The sequence below is a fragment of the Camelus dromedarius genome, chromosome 31 (assembly GCF_036321535.1).
Source record: "Camelus dromedarius isolate mCamDro1 chromosome 31, mCamDro1.pat, whole genome shotgun sequence".
In the NCBI taxonomy this organism is placed as follows: domain Eukaryota; kingdom Metazoa; phylum Chordata; class Mammalia; order Artiodactyla; family Camelidae; genus Camelus; species Camelus dromedarius.
Window position 1 is genome coordinate 18,508,694 of NC_087466.1, and position 21,311 is coordinate 18,530,004.

At 48.0% G+C, this 21,311-nt stretch overlaps 1 protein-coding gene and 1 non-coding gene across 2 annotated transcripts in view; one reads left to right on the forward strand and one right to left on the reverse strand.

The window, feature by feature from the left end:
* Positions 1-21,311, reverse strand: part of KDM2B (lysine demethylase 2B) — a 106,193-nt gene that overhangs the window by 73,674 nt on the left and 11,208 nt on the right. The window contains 3 exon segments of the mRNA XM_064481248.1: positions 7,004-7,106; positions 7,298-7,418; positions 7,421-7,494. Coding sequence (XP_064337318.1) covers positions 7,004-7,106; positions 7,298-7,418; positions 7,421-7,494 — 298 coding nt within the window.
* TRNAV-AAC (transfer RNA valine (anticodon AAC)) lies at positions 11,585-11,657 on the forward strand. The gene has a single exon. It is a non-coding gene; the product is annotated as a tRNA-Val (tRNA).

Below are 21,311 nucleotides of genomic sequence, written 5' to 3' on the forward strand. Positions count from 1 at the left end.
CCCAAGCGGTGTCCCCTCGGGCAAAGGGCTGGCGGAGGGGTCGGGGAGGGGTGGAACCTAGAAAGCTGGCACCGGATGATGGGGCTGGAGGCGCTGAGCGCGCGTGCACACACACTACACACTTACACGCAGTCCCCAGGAGACACAAAGAGCAGCTCCGCGACGCCGGCCACGCTGGCCGTGCAGCCCGCGGGCGGGAGGTGACCCACACCCCACCCTGGTGCGCCCCGAAGGAGTGGGGGCTCCAGGGCAGCCCCGGGCCCGCGGGGAGCAGCGTAGTGACGCCCGCCCTGCCCCGCCCGGCGCGCCCGTGGTTACCCTCGGTGGCAGCGGTGGCTCGGAGCCTGGGCGTCCCCTTTGGCGGCCCCTCTGGCGGCGGAGGCTCGACGCGCGCCTGGCCCCGGCGACCAGAGCCGAGACCCCTCCACGGCGCTGCCAGGCCCCGGTCGAGGACCGTGGAACCCTCGCTCGCTTCCTTCCTTTCTCGGGGAGCCGGGTGCAGCCTGCGCTCATCCCCGCGTTGAAACTGAACACACGCGCGGCGCGGCGGCCGCCAGGGAAGGCGGAGGGAGGCCGCAGAGGCGACAGGGAAGTGCGCCCGACCAGCGGCAGGGGACACCGCCGCCGCCCGCGGCCGCCCTCTCGCCCTGGCTGGGTGGGGGCACGAGGGTAGCTCGCCCACCTCCGTTCTACTGGCAGGTGCTCAGGGACTCCCTCACACCCGTTTTCAAGGAGTGTGGATGCCATCCTGCTGCTGGAGGTGACGACCCAGCAAGGCCACCTTCCGTAAATGTGCCCATCGGAGCAAAGCTAGAGAAAGGACCAGTGCCAGGAGTTGGAGGGCTTGTCAGATCCCGAGTATGGCAGCCTAGACACCAGGGATGCGCCTCTGGTCCTAAAACAAACTAGCTGTGTGACCTTGGACAACTACTTCCTCTCTCAGCGGTTTCCTTGTCCGGAGGGCAGGGAGGTGACCTGAAGTTCAACTCTGGAAGCTAAGATGTTCTTTTGGTGCCTCTTCCCCTACCTACCCCCTTAGTAGCTGTGTAACCCCAGATCATAGAACTGTTACGGGAATTCACTGAGACAGGTACTTCGATTACTTAATCCAATCTTCACAGCAACAGTATGAGGTCATTCCCAGGACTGTACCCATGTTACAGCTGAGAAAGCAGAGGCTCAGAGGTAGGGACTCAGTCTGGTCACTACCCTAGTAGGGAGCTGCTTATCCAAGCAGCCTGTCTCAGAGCTTCTCAGCCCTCTTCTCCAGGTCTAGCTAGCAAATCTCAAGATTCTCAAGAAGCAAAGTCTGCAGTTTACTGCCAAACCTCAACCACTGACTTCCAGCTAAAAGCGTTTGGTCCAGCTCGAATCAGAAGTCACACCCTCTGGGGCACACTCATCAGGACCACAGCCCTCCTCCTGTCTCACCCTTCCCCCAAATCACAAGAGGTGAAGGAGATGGCAGTATAGCCTCCCAGGGGCAGAAATCAAGATTCTCCATTCTTTGGCCAAGTCCTGGGCCACCCACCATTATTAATTAATAGGTCCCAATTATCAAGTGCTCATAATAATAGCTGCTTACATGCACAATACCATTTCACTCATAAAACAACCCAATAATCCCCATTTTAGGGAAGTGAACATTAAGCCATTTCTGGGTGGTCAACGCCCTGGGCCAAGGTATTGCTTCCTGGTGTCATTTATGGGATGGCGCACCCATCAGTACCTCCCTCATGGCCTGCTGTGGGGTTAAACTCTGAACTCTTGGAACTGGTTGAATTTTTTTTACCATATGTATGTTTTGCCTATTTAAAAGAAAAAATAATAATAATTTGAGCGCCAGTCATTGCGTTAAATGAGCTAAGAGAGGAGAAGGCCCTGACAATTGGATTAGGCTAGACTGTCCAAACGGGAGATGTGTTATTACTTTTTGAGTCACAAATGCTCAGCTCCTTGACAGAAGGGACGACGTCAGAGGCCCCTGTGTACATGCAGCAACAGCCCTATAATTCTTCTCAGCTGTGTGCCACTGGAGTGAATCTTCCCCGCTTCTGGAACTCAAAACCCCATTTGTTGAACTAGTCAGGGCCTTCTAACTGGTGGCCCTTTCTGATCAAGTCAGGCCCTAGATGTGCTTGGTTTGGCCAGCACTGTTTAAAAAAAGATTTTTTTTTTTTCCAAAAGCCTGCCTCTCCAATTATCCAGAAGCCACACCAGGCCCTACTGTCTTAGACTAGGCTGCTACACCCATTACTGCAATGAACCACTATGAATTCCACTTCCCTTGTCTGTAAAGTAGGGGTGGTAACGTTTGCTTCCAGTGTTGTTGAGATTTGCATGCTAAGTGTCTAATATGTAGCATACATGGGTCCATACATGGCACCACAGAGAAGGCTGACTTTCTTTGTTCTTTTCAAGGTAGAAGGGAAAAGCCAGGAATCCAGAGGCCTGGGGTCCGGGGCATAGCCCGTGGGTGACATTAGCAGCCTCTCAAGGTCAGTTTCCCTGTGTGACACATTACACAGGGACGAACATTGATGATGCCAACAAACATGGTTGATGAAAATGAAAAGGTAACTATGGGTTGCAGAGATGCCCTATGCAAATGCCAGGGAGGGTGGTGCCAGGTTTCAGTGGCAACTGCAGGCCCTATGTGTCTGCAGGAGGCCACGTAGACAAACACCTTGTCCCAACCACACTTCACATCCACTGCAGGCCCCATACTCCTCACGGCGTGGGAGGGGAAGGAGCCCACTTTGTAGAGGGGAAACTGAGTCTGTAAGAGGAGATGAGAGGCTTGCTATAGCCACAGTGGGTGGCGGAGGCAGACCCAAAATGCGTTCATCCCAGAGCTTGTTTTCATCCTCTGTTGCAGCTTTGCACCCCCAAATTTTCCCCTGTAGTTCCTGCCACCCCCAGAGAGTACATGGGGAGAAAAAATGCAGTCAATTTTCAATTATCTGAGGGGCCAAACGTATGCTTTCTATGGGATCCCCTTCTGGCTGGGCTTCCGAGCTCTTTCAGTCCATGGTACTGTCCCCAGCACAGCAGCGAATATCATTTCTGCCACCTCGGGGTGCGACAGGAGCAGGTGAGGAGGGAAAAGCTTGCTAATTTCTTTCTGGAATGCATTAAACTACCCAACAGTCCTAAGTGGGAAAGGTGTGCCCATGTCATAGACCAAGGAGACTGTGGAGGTTTTAAAATGTGTCCAGAAAGTCTTGGAGAGCCCCTCTTCCAGAGGCAGAGCCATATTCCCCTCCCTAGAGTGTGAGCTAGATTTAGTGGCTCACATTGAATCAACAGAATATGGCAGAAGTAAACAGCATGTGACTTCCAAAACTAGGTTATAAAAGGCACTGTGGCTTCTTTCTCCTTGCTCTCTCAAACCACTTCCCTGGGGAGGCGAGTGGGCAGCAACCATGTCATGAGGATACTTGAGCAGCCCTATGGACAGGCTCACATAGTCAAGAACCGAGGCCTCCTGCCAACAGCCATTGAGTGCGCCATCTGGAAGAAGTCAGTCCTCCAGCCCCAGTCACGCTTTCAGATGCCTAAAGCCTCGCCTAAGTCTGGACACAAGCTCCTGTGAGACTCTGAGCCAGAACCACTCACCTAAGCCACACCCAGATTCCTGACCTACAGAAGCTAGGAGGTGATGCTTCTTGTTTCAAGCTGCTAAAATTTTTTTTTTTTTAAGTTGTGAAGTTTTAGGATAATCCGTTACACAGCAATGAATACTCCCACATCACTGTCATTGTTTGTATGATTATAAAGAATTTTCCAAGACAAATAATTCTGTACAGCCAAAACATTTCTGCAGAGTAGCCACAGAGAGGAAGGCCATGGCAGAAGTGCATGGTGCAGGGGATATTCATTCAGCCCTCCCTGTCATCATCTCTTCCCCGTATGTTTTTTCACGACACTTATCACCCCCTAAATTATATTATTCACTTGTTTGCTGGTCTGTCTCCTCTTCCAGCCAGAATGTGAGCTCCATGAGAAGGACTCTGTTTATTCACCGTAGTCTACCAACTACTTAGAATAGTGTCTTGCACAGAATATAAACTCAGTGAATGCAGCAAAATGTAACTAATATACTAGCATACTATACTCTCTACAAATCTTTTGTCTTCCATAAAGTTGCAACTATCTCCTTGACAACTGTCACCACCCCTTACCTTAAATACCTGAAGCAAAATCCATTAAAATTCCTAACCCCTTCTCCAAGATCAAACTACATAAAACCTGGAGCCAGGGAGAAGGCAGTAATGGGTCTGTAACATTCCTCTCGTCCGGAAGACCCTCAGTTCAGGTGACCCTTCAGCTGTCTCCACTCTCCAGGCACCTCCAGCATGGAAGCTCTGTGATTTCTAGAAAGTGTCATTTTAATTAGATTCCAAAGAACCATTCCACTGTCCCAAAGGACTTCATCATCAAGGGACTTTTACTTTGCTTATTAACTGAAATCAGCATTCTTTTTAGCCGAACAAATGGACTATTTCCAAGGTGACAATTTCCTTCCTAACAGGATTCAAATCCCGTAACAAGTTCCCGCAGGCACTGATGGGGTTTGTAAATCTATCTGCCACATAATCCAACCAATATGTCAAAGACATGTGGTCCTAGAAAATTGTGTGTGAGCCTTTTTTGGGTAATTAGATAGGATTCTCAATATACTAACAGAGCTTACTATTTAAAGGCACCTTTTAATGAAGTGAAGACTGTACTGAATATCTGAGAGAGGCAAGGTAGACATTAATGAATTGAAATCTGTCACCCAATGTTATTTTATCTTCCTAAATACATGTCCCATTTGTCCTCTGCTGTGCTGTAACCCTGCCCCATCATTTGCCCTCATCTTGGTGATGCAGTGGCTCCTCCCAGCAGCCCACCCCACCTCCTCCAATCCACACAGCAGCAGGAGAATTCGCAGAATGCAAATCTGAACACGATCTTTTCTGCTTACTCTCAGAGGCTTTTCGACTGCTCTTAGGAGAAATACAGACCCCTCATCATGGGGGGTCAGGCCGTGACAGCCTGGTCACCCCCATCCTGCACCACTGCCCCTCCTCGATCCGTTCCAGCCCCACTGGCTTTCTTCGGCAGGTTCTTCGCCCCCCGCTGCCCAGCCCCAGCCCTCCCCACTGTCCCAGGCTCTCTGCACAGTCAGGAAAGCTCTTCCCAGCCCTCTTCACTTAAATAGATCATTTCCCCTTTAGACCTCAGCTGGGGGTCACCTGCCCTGCCCTCCCTGACCCAGTGAACCCCCTAAGCTCCCACAGCACTGTGGGTCTCTCTGCCTCATGGACTCATCACAAATTTCCATTTGTTTCTCTGATTGTTGGATTTGCATCTGTCTCCTGGATAGACTGTAAGCTCCATTAGGGCAGGGAGCTCACCTGGCTTTTTCCCCTGCTGTATTCCTGGCACCCAGCACCAGTCAGATGTTCAATACATATGCTGAATGAATCAATCAATCAATGAGAGCCAGGATCTGCCTCTAACTAATCTGAGTCCCACACTCTTTCCCTGAGCTCTGCCTTCATGATTCCATCGAAGCCCTTGGCACTCACCTACCTCCATCCCTCCCCACTTCCATCCCCACTTCCCTCCCATCTCCTCTGTCCTTCAGAGCCCAGGTCACTATCCCCTCTAAGATGATTTCCTGATGCTGGCAGCCAAGGATTCCTCCTCTCCCTGCTTCCCTCTGTCTGGGATGAGAGCTGCACCATACCCTCGTGTTAACGGCCCATTCTCCAGGAGGTAGGGTCTTCTGGTCCTGTTTATCTTTTACTTCCCTGTCCCAGGGGCTCCATAAATTTGGCTGGGATCGAACTGGAATGGAATAGAATGGAAAGCCCTCCTACCAACCCCACCTTGAGCCTAGTCTTTGCCTTTGATGCAGCCCAGATCCAAGGGGTGTAAGGGAGCTTCAGTTTTGAGGGCAGAAAAAAATGCCTGAGAAGAAATTAAAGTTGGGGGGGCAGAGAGCTTGAAAGCAAAACCTTGAGAAGTCCTGGGCCAGCACGCTGGCCTCCCTTACAAAGCCTGACACGGAGGTTGCATTCAATACGCACTGAATGAAGGGCTGAGTGAATGAAAAGTTCACAGCCTTTAAGCTCCTGGGGGCACTCCTGGCAGCAGGGCTGAGCAGAGAGATGCTAATGGATTGAGAGCCGGCAGAGCCAACTCTTCTAGGAAGCCCAGAGCAACAGTCCTGCCTGGACAGCCAGCATCTCCTTCCCATTTTGGAGATGGTAACACGGAGGGCCTGAGATGGTAGGGGCCCCATGGTGACTTCCCCTTCCTAAAGGTCCACCACTCAAGTCCTAGAACACAGAGGAGCTCATAGCCACCTCTGCCCATGTTCAACAATTGGTCTCAGGTCACGCCGCATGTAATGATGTCCCTGCAATTAGATGTGGCCACCTGCCCCACCCAGCACCAACCTCCCACTTAGGGGCCACCGTCTGTCTGTCTAAGGAATGTCTGATGAGTAAGTGGCCTCTGGCTTTGTTCAGGAAAGATTCTTTGGATCAGAGGTCCTGGGGTCTCAACAGCAAGAAGCAAAGGAACACCAGACCCCTCCCCAGCCCTTAGCCAAAGAAAAGTGTCCAGGGTGGGCAGGTCCCCGTAAAAAATCCACTCCCAGGACACGCTGTCACTTGGAGGGAGAAGACAAATGTTTGACAAGTTCACACAGACACACACACAGCAATGATTCCCACTACTCATCCTCTCAGATCACATCCACCCAGGCAGAGCAGGTAAGGCGGCCAAAGAACCATCTGGATGGAGATTCCAGACCCAGAGCGGAATGCAGATCCCCTGCATTCTAGGGAAGCAAGAGGCCAACCTGCCCACGCCAAGGACCCCCATCCCTCATGTCCCAGCAGCATCCCCGCAGGCCTGTGGCCTCGGCCGGGGCTCTCTTCCCACCCGCACAAGGCTGAAAGTCACCCCCTCCCAGCTCCCACCCACAGCCAGGCAGTCTTACTTCTTCACTTTCGGGTACTTCATTTCCGCAATGGCGTTCGTGGCTTCCGTCTGCTTCTCCTTCAAGTGCTGGGGCCACATGTTGTCCACCCAGTCCACCAGGTCTACCTGAAATTCAGCCAGACCACCATCAGTGCTTCCTGTCTCCAGGTGCCCTAAAGCTGGGCTCCATCGCCACCTCAACCCCCTCCTCCTGCTCCCAAGACCTGTCCCACCCTCCCCGGCCCACATCAGGCTGGCCTTGAGCAAGGAGAGGAGGTGGGAGGTGGCCGGGGAGGGGACCGCAGCGGAGGACCTACCACGGTGGGGCGCTTGACCAAGTGCTCCAGCTTGGTGTGGCTGAACTCAAGGCTGATGACGTTGTACAGCTTGTCCCGCTGTGCCTCTGGCGTCTCATAGTACCGCACGATACTGCGACCATGCTCATCTCCGTGCCCTTCTGAGTGTTCACGTCCATCACATCCACCAGCCGCATCTTGCATCGACGGCTACCTGCAGCTGTAGAACTCCACACGAGTGGCTCGGTGACCCACGCTCTCCAGCTGGGAGTCCAGATCCTACCTGGAGCCCCTATAAACAAACCTGCCCCTCCCCCAGCGCTCCCCACAGGCTTCACCCTTATGCCGTGTCTGTTTAATTATCTCATCCTGTCAGTTTTCCTTACCGTATCGTTCTCCAATCTGTTTGCTCCCCTCCACCACCACGGCCTCCACTCTCATCCAGTCCACCATTACTGCTCTCCAAGATGACCCCAAAAGCCTCCGAATGGGTCTCCACATGACTTCCTCCTACCCTCCTCTACACTGCTGCCAGAGTGAGCTTTCTAAAACAGAGACTTCCCTGTTTCAAACCTTCAATGGCTCCCCATTGCCTATTTTTTTTTAATTGAAGTATACTCAGTTTACAATGTTGTGTCAACTTCAGGTGTACAGCACAACTCTTCAGTCACACATGAATATACATATATTCATTTTCACATTCTTTTTCACTGTGAGCTACTACAACATACTGAATATAGTTCCCTGTGCTATACGGTATAAACTTGTTTATCTATTTTATATATAGCATTCAGGATCTGCAAATCTCGAACTCCCACTTTATCCCTTCCCACCCCACTCCCCACTGGCAACCACAAGTCTGTATTCTATGTCTGTGAGTCTGTTCTGTTTTATGTAAGTTCATTTGTCTTCCCCGTTGCCTACTGAAGAATCCTTTGGCGCGGCACTCAAGGCCTTTCTGTTTATTCGCAGCACTAGGAAAGTACTTATCTCTACAGATAATTAACTGTTTAGTAGTCCCCCTCCCTAGTCTGCGGAGCTGGAAAGTTACTTGACTTCTCTGAACCTCTGTGTCTTCATCCTGCTGTCTATTCTGATAGGCTAGTTGTGGTGATTAAATCCGACGATGATTACAGAAGTGCTCGGCACAGGGTCTGGTACATAAATGAATGGGTCCCCCAGATAATCGCAATTCCTAAATACCATGTTTCTTTGCCTACTTTGTTGTCTTTCTTCTCTACTACTCTGTAGTCACCATGAGGGCAGGAGTCTTGTTCATCCTGCTCACTGCTCTATCTCAAATATTTGGAACAAAGCCTGGCACACAGTAGGAACAGATAAACGCGGACTGTTGGCCGTGCTGTGCCACATGTGACATATAACTTCTGCATGCACGACTGCAGAGCAAAAGAGAGTACGTGTCCCTCGTCAGGGAAGTCCAGCCTTTCGTCCCAGCAGCCAGCTCTGTGCCTCTCACTGCTTCCCAGAGGGACTTAAGAGACAGGGACCCTCGGTGCTAATCCTGGAGCCACCGCTGACCAACAAACCCTCGTGGAAATCATGACCCTTTCGGGGACTCTGCTTCCCCACCTGTAAAATGGTTATAATAATGACTTTAGAACTTCAGCCAAGATGGAAGGAACAACCAAACTGAGTGGATCTACTTTGAAACGGGGAGAAACAGACACAGTGCAGACTGCCAGATTCACGGTGGGTTATGATGAAAGCTAGCATCTCCTGTCCATCAGGACTCAAGGTGAGCATCGTGGTTGGAATGAGAAGCCCAATTCCCCATTAACCCAGTGATAAACACACAGTCCATGGAGACTTAGAAATGTACAAACCAGAGGAGAGGTGAGAAAGAAATGAAAAAAGAGAGAAAGAAACAAACAAGAAGCAGGTGATCACCTTGTTCAAAGCCACCCCAAGCCAATGACAGCTCGAGGGCCAAATCAACCCTACTGCCTGTTTTTGTACAGCCCATGAGCTAAGAATGGCTTTTACTTTTTTTTCTTTCTTTTTTTTTTTTTTTTGGAGTAAAAGTAGATTTATTTAGAGAGATACATACTCCATAGAGTGCAGGCTGTTTCAAAAGGCAAGAGAAAGGCCACAAGGTGTGGGAGCTGGGTGCTTAGTTTACGGTAAAAGTAGGTACACACTCCATAGACAGAGTGCGGGCCGTCTCACTCAGAAGGGAGGGCGGCCTGGTTTTTACATTTTAAATGGTAGAGGAAGGAAAAATAAAAAGAAGAATATTCTGCAATGTGAAAATCACATGAAATTCAAACATCCGGGTCCATGTATAAATTCTCACCGGCCCACAGCCGCCCTCGCTGGTTCACTACCACCTATGGCTGCTTCCACGCTACAAGGGCCAAGCTGAGTACTTGCCGCACACTGACAGCCCAGCAAACCCTGCAATACTTACTCTCTGGCTCTTTGCAGAGAAAGTTTGCTGACCCTTGAACTAGACAAAATCTTCAGGGAACCTTAACGCAGATACAAACACATCTCCATCTCATTCACTGCTATACACTCAGATCTATGCAGAGCCTGCCCCATGGTGACGGTCAGTGTTGGCTGAATATAAACACAGTGACCTTCACATAGAAGGAGCTGACTAATAAAAGTAATCCCTTGAGCGCAAAGGAGAACTTGGGTGTTACTATCTTTTGGACTCAATTTCTGATTTTCACAACCATCCCAGAAGCTAGGTGAACTGTCCCCATCTTACAAATGAGGAAACCAAGGACCAGAGATGTGATTGGCTCAAGTGCCCCAGAACACACCTTCTACCCATTAGACTAGTTAACATTTACTGAGCCCTTCAGCACAGGCACACACTCTACACAGGTTATCTTAATGGTGTGACAAGTTCTGTGAGGTAGAACTTCAACTGTACCCATTTGATGGATGAGAAACTGAGGCTTAGACAACTAACTTGCCCCAAAATGCTCAGCTAGCAAGCAGGCAGAGCTGAGATTTGAAGTCAATTCCATCTAATGCCAGGGCCCAGGTTCTTAATCCCGACACCCGCTCCTGCCTTATGCAATATTGAATCCTGATCACATGCTAAGGCTGAAAAATGATCCCTGCCTTCAGTGGCTGGCTCCTCACCCCATGGATCCCAGAGAAGCCTTGGAGAACCGCTCTGTTTTGAGTTGGGAGTGCAGATCCACCAGGGGGCATCCCTGAACTTTGCTGGAAATTCTGACCATGCCCTTGGCAGTGTTCCTTCCTTACCAGGACTCCTGGAACAGGTGGGCTCTGCTCAGCTTTTCTGGAAAGCCCACCTGCGGAGAATCTGCTGTTGCGGGGGGCCGACAGACACCCAAGCCCTCCCTGCTTTCTGGCTGGCCTCCACCCGCCCTAACCTTGCACAAGTTTCCATCCACAAAGCCCCCTGAGGAACGGGGTTTGCTGGGCAGGTAAGTGATGGGACTCACAGCCCTAGAGGCTGGTGCAAGTCAGCACCGAAGGCCTGGAGCTCTGCCACCCCTGTCAGTACAATGCAGCGGTTAAGCTAAGACTTTGTGGGTTCGAACCACACCTGGGCCTCAGGCCTCTTAGCTTCTCGGAGTATCGTCAGTTTCCTCATGTATAACGTGGGACAAAAATGGTAGCCAGTCTATGGGGTTGTCCTACAACTTAAACAAGGAAATGTACATGAAACACTTCTGAGAAGTGCCTGCAAGGAGGAAGCGTTACCTAAGCGGCCAATGTCATCTCTAACGACAGGTGGGGAAAGTGAGGTGGTGGGAAATCAGAGCCAGTTAAATCCCTACAGCCAGTTCAAAAGGACTGACCACTGGCGATTCTAAAACATGATCAAGATGGCTAATGGGTGATGAAAATCTAAAAGTGACAGTGGCGATGACTGCAAACTCTGTGAACAGACCAAAAAAACACTGAATTGTACACTTTAAATGGCTGAAATGTATGGTATGTGACTCATAACTCAATAAAGCTGTTGGTGGGGGATAGAGGGTTAAATTGGGAGTTCGGGATTTGCAGATACTAACTATTGCATATAAAATAGATAAACAAGGTCCCACTGTACAGCACAGGGAACTATATTCAATACCTTGTAAGAGCCTATAATGAAAAAGAACATGAAAAGGAATATATATAACTGAATCACTATGCTGTACACCAGAAATTAATACAACATTATAAACCAAATATACATCCATAAAATTTTTTTTTTAATAAAGCTGTTAGTAGACAAAAACACTTAGGTGCTAAGTGACCAACAAAGTTGCTTTTTCTAGAAATTTTTTTTCCCTTCAAAACTTTCCTGTCTGGGTGGGCATAGCTCAGTGGTAGAGCGCGTGCTTAACAAGCACAAGGGCCTGGGTTCAATCCCCAGTACCTCCATTAAAGAAATAAACGAACAAAATAAAATACAATGTTAGCGCAAGTATTTTAAAAAAGTCTCCTAGCAACTTAAAAAACACATAATAAAAATATAAATTATTCAGCCATAAAAAGGAAAAAGTACAGACGGTCTCTGACTTACAGCGGTTCAACTTAACGATTTTTTTGACTTCACGCTGGTGCAAAAGCAACACATATTCAATGGAAACTACTCTGAATACTGAATTTTGATCTTTTCCCGGGCGAGTGATATGATACTCTCTCGTGATGCTGGGCAGCAGCAAAGAGCCACAACTCCCAGTCAACCACACGATCACAAACCACCGGTACACTCACTGGCCAGTTTTTCACTTTCAGTGCAATAGTCAATAAATTACATGAGCTATTCAATACTTTATTATAAAATACGCTTTGTGCAAGACAATTATGCCCAAAGGTAGGCTGGTGTAAGTGTTCTGAGCACGTGTAAGGCAGACGAGGCTAAGTCATGATGTTCAAAAGGTTAGGTGTATCACATGCATTTTCAACTTTTTACAATGAGTTTATCAGGACATAACCCCATCCTAAGTCAAAGAAGATCTGTAGTACCAACACATGCTACCACACGATGACCCTCAAAAATAAGCTAAGGGGAAAAAAGCCAGACACAAAAGGTCACGTTACATGATGTCATTCATAGGAAATGTGCAGAACAGGTAAATCCACAGAGGCGGAAAGTACATTAGGGGTTGCCAGGGGCTGGGGGCAAAAGAATGGGAGTGATTGCTGATGGGTGTGGGTTTCCTCTTGGGGTGATGAGGTTTTAGAACTAGCTGAAAGGTCAGTCACACAACACTGTAACGTACTAAATGTCACTGAATTGTACATTTTAAAACGGTTAATTTTTATGTTATGTGAACTGCACCTCAATAAATTTTTTTTTGTGAAGCAGTGTAAGACATTACATCTCACATGCTTCCTCCCCTCCGACAAGAACTTCATTTCTTCTGATCTCTCGCTCTCTCTTCTTTTACTGTTTCCTGCAATTAGGAGAGTCTCTTCCCCACTCATGGCTCAGAACTTGGGCCACGCACGAACCCTTTCAACTCCTCTCTCTCCGTGGCACCTTCAGACTGACCACTACGTCCTTCTCTCCCCACCGTTAGGCATGTGCTTGGGCTTAGTTCTTCACAACTTAATTTAGGGCTTAGGGATACAGGTAGAGGTGGGAAATGATAAACCCAACTCAAGACTGCAGTGGACCAGAAGTGTGGAATGGTGGCCCCCAAAAGATTTATCTACCCAGAATCTACATATAGAACCTAATTTGGAAAAAGGGTCTTTGTGGAGGTAACTGAGGTAAGGATCTCCAGATGAGATCATCCTGGACTTAGAGTAGACCCTAAGTGCCCTTGTAAGAAGGCCATGTGATGAGGGAGGCAGAGATTGGAGTGATGTGTCTACCAGCCAAGGAATGTCTGGGGTTGACAAAAGCTGGACGAGGCAAAGAAGGGTTCTCCCTCAGAGCCTCCAGAAGAAACCAAAGCTGCCAACCTCAACGTTTGACCTCCTGTCTCTGAAACTCTGAGAGAAGAAGTTTCTGTAGTTTAAAGCCACCCAGTTTGTGGTACTTTGTTCTGACAGCCCCAGGAAACGAACATAAGGCAGCGGGCAGGGAGGGTCACACAGGAACATCTAAAGAATTGCGATGCCTCCCAACCTGAGTGGCAGGTGCTCATTTTATAATTTTTCTTTAAATTCCTTGGCACATATAATACATTTCACATACACTTCTCCCCCCAGAATGGGCCAAAGAACTCAGATGTTTCAGGCTCCAGTTTCCATAGCACAGGATCTTTAGGCAATGTGCCCCAGTGTCCTGTCTACAATATGGACACAAGACCACCTACCTCAAAAAAAAAAAAAAAAAATGGTGAAAAAAGATTTTAACCAAACATAAGTTTAAATATTCAGTTAACGCTGGAGGCAACTGAAAGGCCTTTAATGGCATCTCACTGCATAGCAGCTAAAGGTCTGCACACAAGCCATTGCTTCCCGTCCCTGCCAATCTAAAAGCAAGACTGTGTAAGCCCCTCCTCTTCCAGAACAATTCTGACTCCCCAACCTGATCCCCAAATTTGCACAATACAAAATTCTGACCACACCAAGATGGTAAGTCATCACCTCAATGTTATTCTATAAAGTTGGTATTCTATCTGGTGCCAGCTTAGATACAACCCAGGTCAGAGACTATAATAAAAAGATTTCCAAAAAATGATAGCCCAAATCTAGTTCTTAAAAAAGAAAGCCTCCTAAAACAGAGTAAATTTATCCATTGTTATTAGCATATATTGTACATATACGTGATACACATACGATGCATGTAACCCATGTATATAAACATGTCCTATAGGCGAGCATTAACATAGATATATAGGTTATAATACATATACATTCAAGAGACTCTTTAAAATACATTAGATGTCTCATATATTCAGTTATTCGTGGTTAGTACACAGCAATGTACAAATTACTGGTATTTTTGAAACACATAACACCTTCCTGTAGACATATATAGCCACATGTCATTATGAGTAAAATTTGGACACAAATGTGTTTTTTTTAATACATATACACCTTGCATATATCATGATACCGGCTTTTTGTCAGATATTTTATGCAATACTTATAAATTCTCATTAGATTATGTATGTGTGTGTGACCAACAAATACACATACACATATATTGATCTATAAATTATCATTTTCTTTCTTAACCTAAACATGGACAAAATAAAGAGCATCTGGGATTCATTATCACTTGGTAAATGCGAGAATAAATGACAAATCCTATTTTGTAAAAAAAAGAGACACAGCTTTAAAATAATCTAGTTTAACAGTATCATTAACTACTAGGGTGTAATAATTTGCAAAATTGTACCTTAACACCCTGAAGAGGTTATTTACTTTGCATTCGTCAGGGTATTTTAAAAAAATAAAACTAGAACAGGGAAAACCTTAATAATAACGTTTCAAATAGGTAAATAAAATTTAAATTTTAATTTAAAAAAAAAAAGTTGGGGCATTAACTGAGAGGACTCATAAAATGCTGGAGGCATAGAAGGCATAACCCAGAATGTGGCTCCCTCCTCTCAGGGGGCCAATTCCAGTTCTGCTAACAGCCTTTAGTACCCGCTCACCTCAAGGGCTGTCGTGGATGGAACTGCATTCCCCAAAAAGAGATGCTCAAGTTCTAACCCCTTACCTGTGAATGGGACCTTACTTGGAAATAGGTTCTTTGCAGACGTGATCAAGCTAACATGAGGTCAGACTGGATTAGGGTGGGTCCTTAGCCTATGATTGGTGATCGTAAAAGACAAGGGAAATTTGGACAGAAACACACAAAGGGAACACACAGCCACATGAAGACAGAGGCAGAGATTAGAAGGATGCATCTAAGAGCCAAGGACCACCAAGGAAGCCAGTGGCCACCAGAAGCTGGAGGAGGTGGGGCAGAATTCTCCCCCAGAGCCTTCAGAGAGAGCTCGGCCCTGCTAACACCTTGCTTTCAGACTTCTGGCCTCCGGAACTGCGAGAGAATAAACTTCTGTGGTTTTAAGTCACCTAGTTTGTGGTACTTTGTTATAGCGGCCCCAGGAAACTATCACGAGGGCTGAGGAGAGAATTACTGGGTAAACCTATGCGGCTCCGTAAATGTCAGATCTGGAGGCAGAAAGGGCTGTTCTGCTCCTCGCCCTCCGCACACTGCTACCACCGGGCGTCGCAGGGCAGACGAGTGGTGTAACTAATGCCGTCTACCTAACAGCCTCGCAAAGAGAAACCTCTTCATTCTAAATACCAAACTTCTTTGTCTCTTCGTTTCTTGTCTTCCTCCCCTAACTCCGCCTTCCTCCAGGCATCGTGAGGGCAGGAGTCCTGTCTGTCTACCCCAAGTCTCTAGATCGGAGAGCCTGGCACATAGTAGGAGTTCAGGAAGTATTTGTGGAATGAATAAACAAACGTTAGGTGTTACGCATTGCTTCCTGTCAAGCGTTTAACATATGACTTCACAGAGAAATAATAGTTGAACTGAAGAAATGACCTGGGGGTTCCAGGAGGTGGGTATGAGTGACCCTCCCCACACAGGGGAGGATGAAGCTCTGAGCAGTCAGGAGCCCTGCCTCTGCCACAGCCATCAGTGAACAGAGAAAGATGTGATGGGAAAGGCCTGTTTTTTTACTTTTCTGAGAACTAACCAGGCTGCCAGTTCCCCATCCCCAACACCATCCCCAGGGCTCCCTCTGCTCCTAGCCAGGTGCAGGTCCCCAGCTGATCCACCCTCCGAGGAAAGGGGAAGGCAGGACTCGGAGTGGTCAGAGCCGGGAGATGCAGCTGGGGCTGCGGGGGTGCCGGGAGGAGGCCCAAGACGGGAGAGGCCGAGGGACTGGATCTGAGGCGAGTCTAAGAATAGCTTCCTTGGTGCGCAGGGAGCTCCATCCAGCTCCCCAGGTGTCCTGGAAGCCGCAGTCTGTGGGAGGAGTCGGAGTGGGAGTCGAGGGAGGAGGAAAGGAAAGTCGGTTCTTCTGGGTGTCTGGGCTCCATGAACCCCGGGGGAAACGCAAACGCACCAGCAACTGGAATTCAACCCCACCGGGTTCCAGCCCCGCAGGTGGCAGTGAGCAACGCAGGAGGGTTCGCACACTTCCTAGGGCAGCAGATGTAAGGACTCTGACACGTCAGAGATGAGGGCCAGCTCTGAAGCAAACAGCAGATGAGGGAAAGTTTCTCTCTATAGATACCTTCCAGCCAGTAAATGACAAAGGAATGATAAGAATTAGGCCATCCCCACTTTGCAGCCCCTAACGGAGCTAGACATCAGCAGCTGCTAAACATCAGAGAGAGAGAGGGGGCGGCGGGGGGACCTAATATGTGCCTCCTGATGGATGAAGCAGTCTCATCAGAAAAAGTGAATGAACTAATTAATGAATGAGTATGTATTTCTGTGTGGAAAGAGTGAGAGAAACAGAATGTGAATCTGATCAAGCATGTACATCCAACTACCAATTTACAGAAACTACAGAGGATGGAAGAGCACGTTAAATTACTCCAAGGGAATGCTACTGGCAAAATCCAGACAACGGAAAACTCTACAGGTCAAACAATCCAACTCCTTCAGATTGGTGGGAGGTGGAGGGAGAGCCCAGAGATGATAAGAGACCGTAAAGGCACCTCAACCGATCACAACGTAGGAAACTTACTTACATTAAGACCCACACAACTGTCAAAGAAAAAAAAAAAAAAGAAAGTAACATTTATGTTATATATGAAACCATAGGAAATTTGAACAATGAATAGGGATATTTACTCACTTTAAGGAATTTTTAAAATTCATTTTTAAGGTTCCTAGTTTTTAAAAGGCTAGGTGTGATAATGCTATCATGATTACATTTTTTAAAATCCCTTCTCATTTGGAACGATAGATACGGAAAATCTTAGGGACACAATGGCATGATGTCTTGATATGCTTCAAATCTTGCAGGAGAGGAGGAAGTGGATGGGGGTATGGAAAAGGCAGGACCCCAGTCTGACGAGCGTTGGGGCTGAGTGATGGGTACACAGGAGTGCATTAGATTTTCTGTCTACTCTTGTCACTTCTTAAAGTCCTCTCCAAGCAAAAGTACTTTTATAAATCCCAGTTCTGTTACTAGCTCTATGGCTTTAGGGGACTCACCCTTACTAGACTCGGAGGGTCTTCACTTGTAAAATGGGCCCTTCAGTGTAAGAGAGCCTAACACCGTGCCTGGCACATGGTAGGGTCTGCAACACACTTACCCACAAGCCACTGAGCAGGTTTAGGAAGAGCCACGAGACTCAACACGAAGAGGGCAGGCATCCCAATCAGATAGAAAGGGAAGGGGAGCTCCTTCTCCCCCGTATGTGGACTTCTCAGGCATCCTCATTTTGACCCTGAGGCCACAGCCCCATCTGAGCTCTTTTATTCTCACTTGAAGAACCAGGCTGGTTGTTCCTCAGTCAACGACAGCCCACGAGAGGCCCCGGAATGAGCGGTGGGAGCCTCAGGGGCACCTGGGACGGTGCCAAGAGCCCTGCACTGAGCGCAGCCCCAGCATCCCTTACTGTCCCTGCTCTGGGCCTCAGCGTCTCCACACATAAAGACAGGAGGAAGCTGACCTTTATCTTTTGTTGTTGTTGTTGTTGCCACAGAACTCTTCCTTCAAACAGAAGCTTTGACAAGAGCCAAATACATAAATAAAAACAAGCAGCTCAGGCCGAGGCGGGAAGGGGGAGGCACTCAGAATGCAGGTCTGGATTCCCGGGATTTCCCTCTGAAGACCACTGGGTTAGGTCACCTGCAGGTCCTCTCACAGGGCTGACGCAGATTTTTAGCCTAGTTCTTAAATACTCAGACCATATCGCTTAAATGTGAGCTGGGGGGAGTGGGAGAAAGAGGGAAGAGAAGGAGAGGCTGGCCCGAGGGGTCACCGGGGACACCTGAGGCCTGCCAGTCCCTTTCCGTCTGAGCTGGGAGATTAAGCACCGAGCCTCCCTCTTCTCAGGTTCCCAGTCTGGCCTGCCGCTGGCGGCCAAGGGGAGCTGGGCCTAAGCACCCAGGGTCCAAGCAGCAAGCTCAGCCCCAGGGGAGGGGGCAAGTGCTCCAAAGGGACAGAAGGGACGGATCGGTGCTAAAAATGGAATGCAGCACCCCAAGTTCTGGGGATTAGCCACCCCTGGAGCATGTAACAGGGACAAGGTGTCTCTGGGGGCCTGCAAGGGATTCAAGGCACTGGAACTCAGGCCCTTGAAGTTAGTGGGTTACAGGAGAAATTTTCCACATCGGAGTGATGCCGGGAGTCCCCAGGCAGGCCCACAGCTTGGCAACCCCCTCCCCGCCTCTCTTCCCCAGCCTCCTCCTCCCTCCCGGTCTCCAGTTTTCTGGGCTCACAGGCTACACACACACCCAACAAATTCCAGCTGCAGAAATTAATCCGTGGCCCCATGGCCCTTGCTTTGAAGGCTCCATCAGTCAGCTCTGAGAGCCATGGGTCGGGGCCGGGAGGAGGTTGTGGAAAGTCACCTTGGAGGCTAATATAAAGCATGCACGGGCACTGACCCCAAACTCCCTGAGCCCGCTCTTCAGAAAGTGCACACAAGTGCTCTGCATCATAGCTCTGGAACCTTCTCTATCACCCTTAAGTTTCTGGATGGGGTTTTCATTCTGCACCTTAGGGGCATCTTCTTGTCCACCCCACAGAGGCAGTGTTCATTAGCAAAAGCAACAGTCACGGTTCAAATCCCACTCCGCTGCTTCCTAGCAGTGAGTCCTTAGGTAGATCCCTGAGCCTCTCTGGGCCTCAGTTTCTTCATCTGTAAAGTGGAGATACTATGACCTTCCCTAGTGGCTTGAATTATTGGAAGCACTTTGTAAACTTAAAAGCAGGGATCCTTTTGAGGACACTGTCCCAAATTAAAGGTGCAGGGTATGGCTGAGTCCCTGTACAACTGGGGACAAATCTCTTCCCAGATGTAGGTCTCAGTTTCCTCTTGGTGAAACACAAGGGTGCTGGCAAAGGTCTGCAGGTTTTCCCTAAGCGCTAAGATCTTCTGACCCCCTCACTTTTGCGCCTTTAAAAATTGTACCCAAGACAGATCCTGTGCCAGGCTGTCCTCTGTGCCCTGGCTCAAGACTCTGACCCTGCTAGGCATAAGAAGAACAAACCCAGACTTACTAACCAGGGCTGAACCCAATCAGGCAAGAAAATCCAAAAGACACCCAAGCCAACAAAAACAAAGACTGCTGGATGAGGAGACACAGAGAACTGTGCAGGAGTTAAGGGAACAGCTCTGCAGTCAAATACAGGCTCAGATCTCGGCCCTTCCACACACTAGCTATTTGACTATGGACAAGTCACTCGAGCCTCAGTTTTGACATCTATAAAATGGGGGTAGTGATAATTAGGGTTTTATGTGGATCAGACAAAAAAACACAGGAAATATACTTGCTTACAAGATCTCAATAAACAGTAGTTAATGCTATGATTTATATTCTAAGGAGCTACCCCACAGGGGAGTGACTCTTACTAGGCAAAGAGTGGGCAGAAGCAACTACGGTTCCTCTAGGCCCTAACACCATGAAGAGTTTGTTTTTTGTTGTTGTTGTTTTTTCACTGTTGTTATTTTTTAAGAGTTTGTTTTTAGAGCGCTAGATTTTCAGGAAAAGGGAAAGAGAACAAATCAGCGAGGGAGGTGTTTATCTTAGAGAGAAAACATACCGCAGAACATAACTGAGCCCCAGTGAGCTCGCCTCCCCCGGGGCCCTCAGCTCTCCTGACTTCGCGCACCTTACCCTGCTAGCATTTCTCTCTCCTGCCTGGTGGACGCCTCCCTCACCTATCTGTCCAACCTTCACGTCACTCCTGAGCTCAAATTCAGTGTGGCCAGGACTGAACTCACCTATGCCTCCGCCCAAGTCTACATTCCCTCTTGGGTTCTGTTACAAGCATCATTCCCCAATCGCTGAAATTCAAACCTACATTTGAATCTGATGTGTCCTCTACCGTCTGAGCAACTTGCAAGTCACTTCTCTGCAGGCCTCATTTTCTCCCACCTGTGAAATGGGAAAGCAAGCCCAAAAGAGTTCTAAAAACTCTTTCAGAGTTTAAAATTTTTTAAAGTCTATGGATTTTAAACCAACTTTAAAAAGGTCTGGGAAGGGAGGGAGGGATAAATTAGGAGCATGGGATTAACAGATACAAACTACTATATATAAAATAGATGAGCAAAAAGGATTTACTGTATAACACAGAGAACTAGAGCCAATATCTTGTAATAACCTATAATGGAAAATAATCTGAAAATATATATATATACATATATGACTTACTTTGCTGTATATTTGAAACTAACACAACATTGTAAGACAATTATACTTCAATTAAAGAAAAAAATTAATAAAAATAAAATAATTAAAATTGAAAAAAGGTCTGGGGATAAATCAGCCACCTTTGATTTCTAAAGAGTGAGAATTTAGTCTTCTCCCTAAACACAGTCAGTCCAGGGCAGAGCCCATCTCAGGAGTCTCCTTAACCCCAGCATCTCACCTCTGGCCAGACACAACACAGACACCCAGTAAATTCGAGAGGGAGGGATGAATGGGGGAGAGTTAGGGTCAGAGCAGGAAGTCGCAGAGCAAAAGCATGAGCTTTGGAAACACCCAAGGCCGGGTTTGGGTCCTGGCTCGGCTGCACACTAGCTATGTGGGCAGCTCCCTCTGAGCCTCAGATCCTCCATCTGGAAAAGTGAACAATAACACCTAATTTATACGATTATTGGTGAGGACAAAATGAGGTCATCTGGCAAACATACAGTGAAAGATAAGTGATTGTTACTAAAATTGGATGAATAAATGAATACTGAATACAGTGACTGGTCTTGAAAATTTTTTCAAGAAAAGGGGCTAAAGAAAGCTTCGGTTGGCTTGGGTACCCTCACTAGAGAAAAATACAATAAAGAGATAATACGCAAACCACCCTTAGCCATGGGCCCTCCCAATCCTCAGTGACCTAAGTATGGACAATGAGTGGGGACCCTGCACTTTGTGGATACGCTTTCTCAGAGGGTTTAAAGCATCTTCAGAGACAACTAGATTGATCTCTT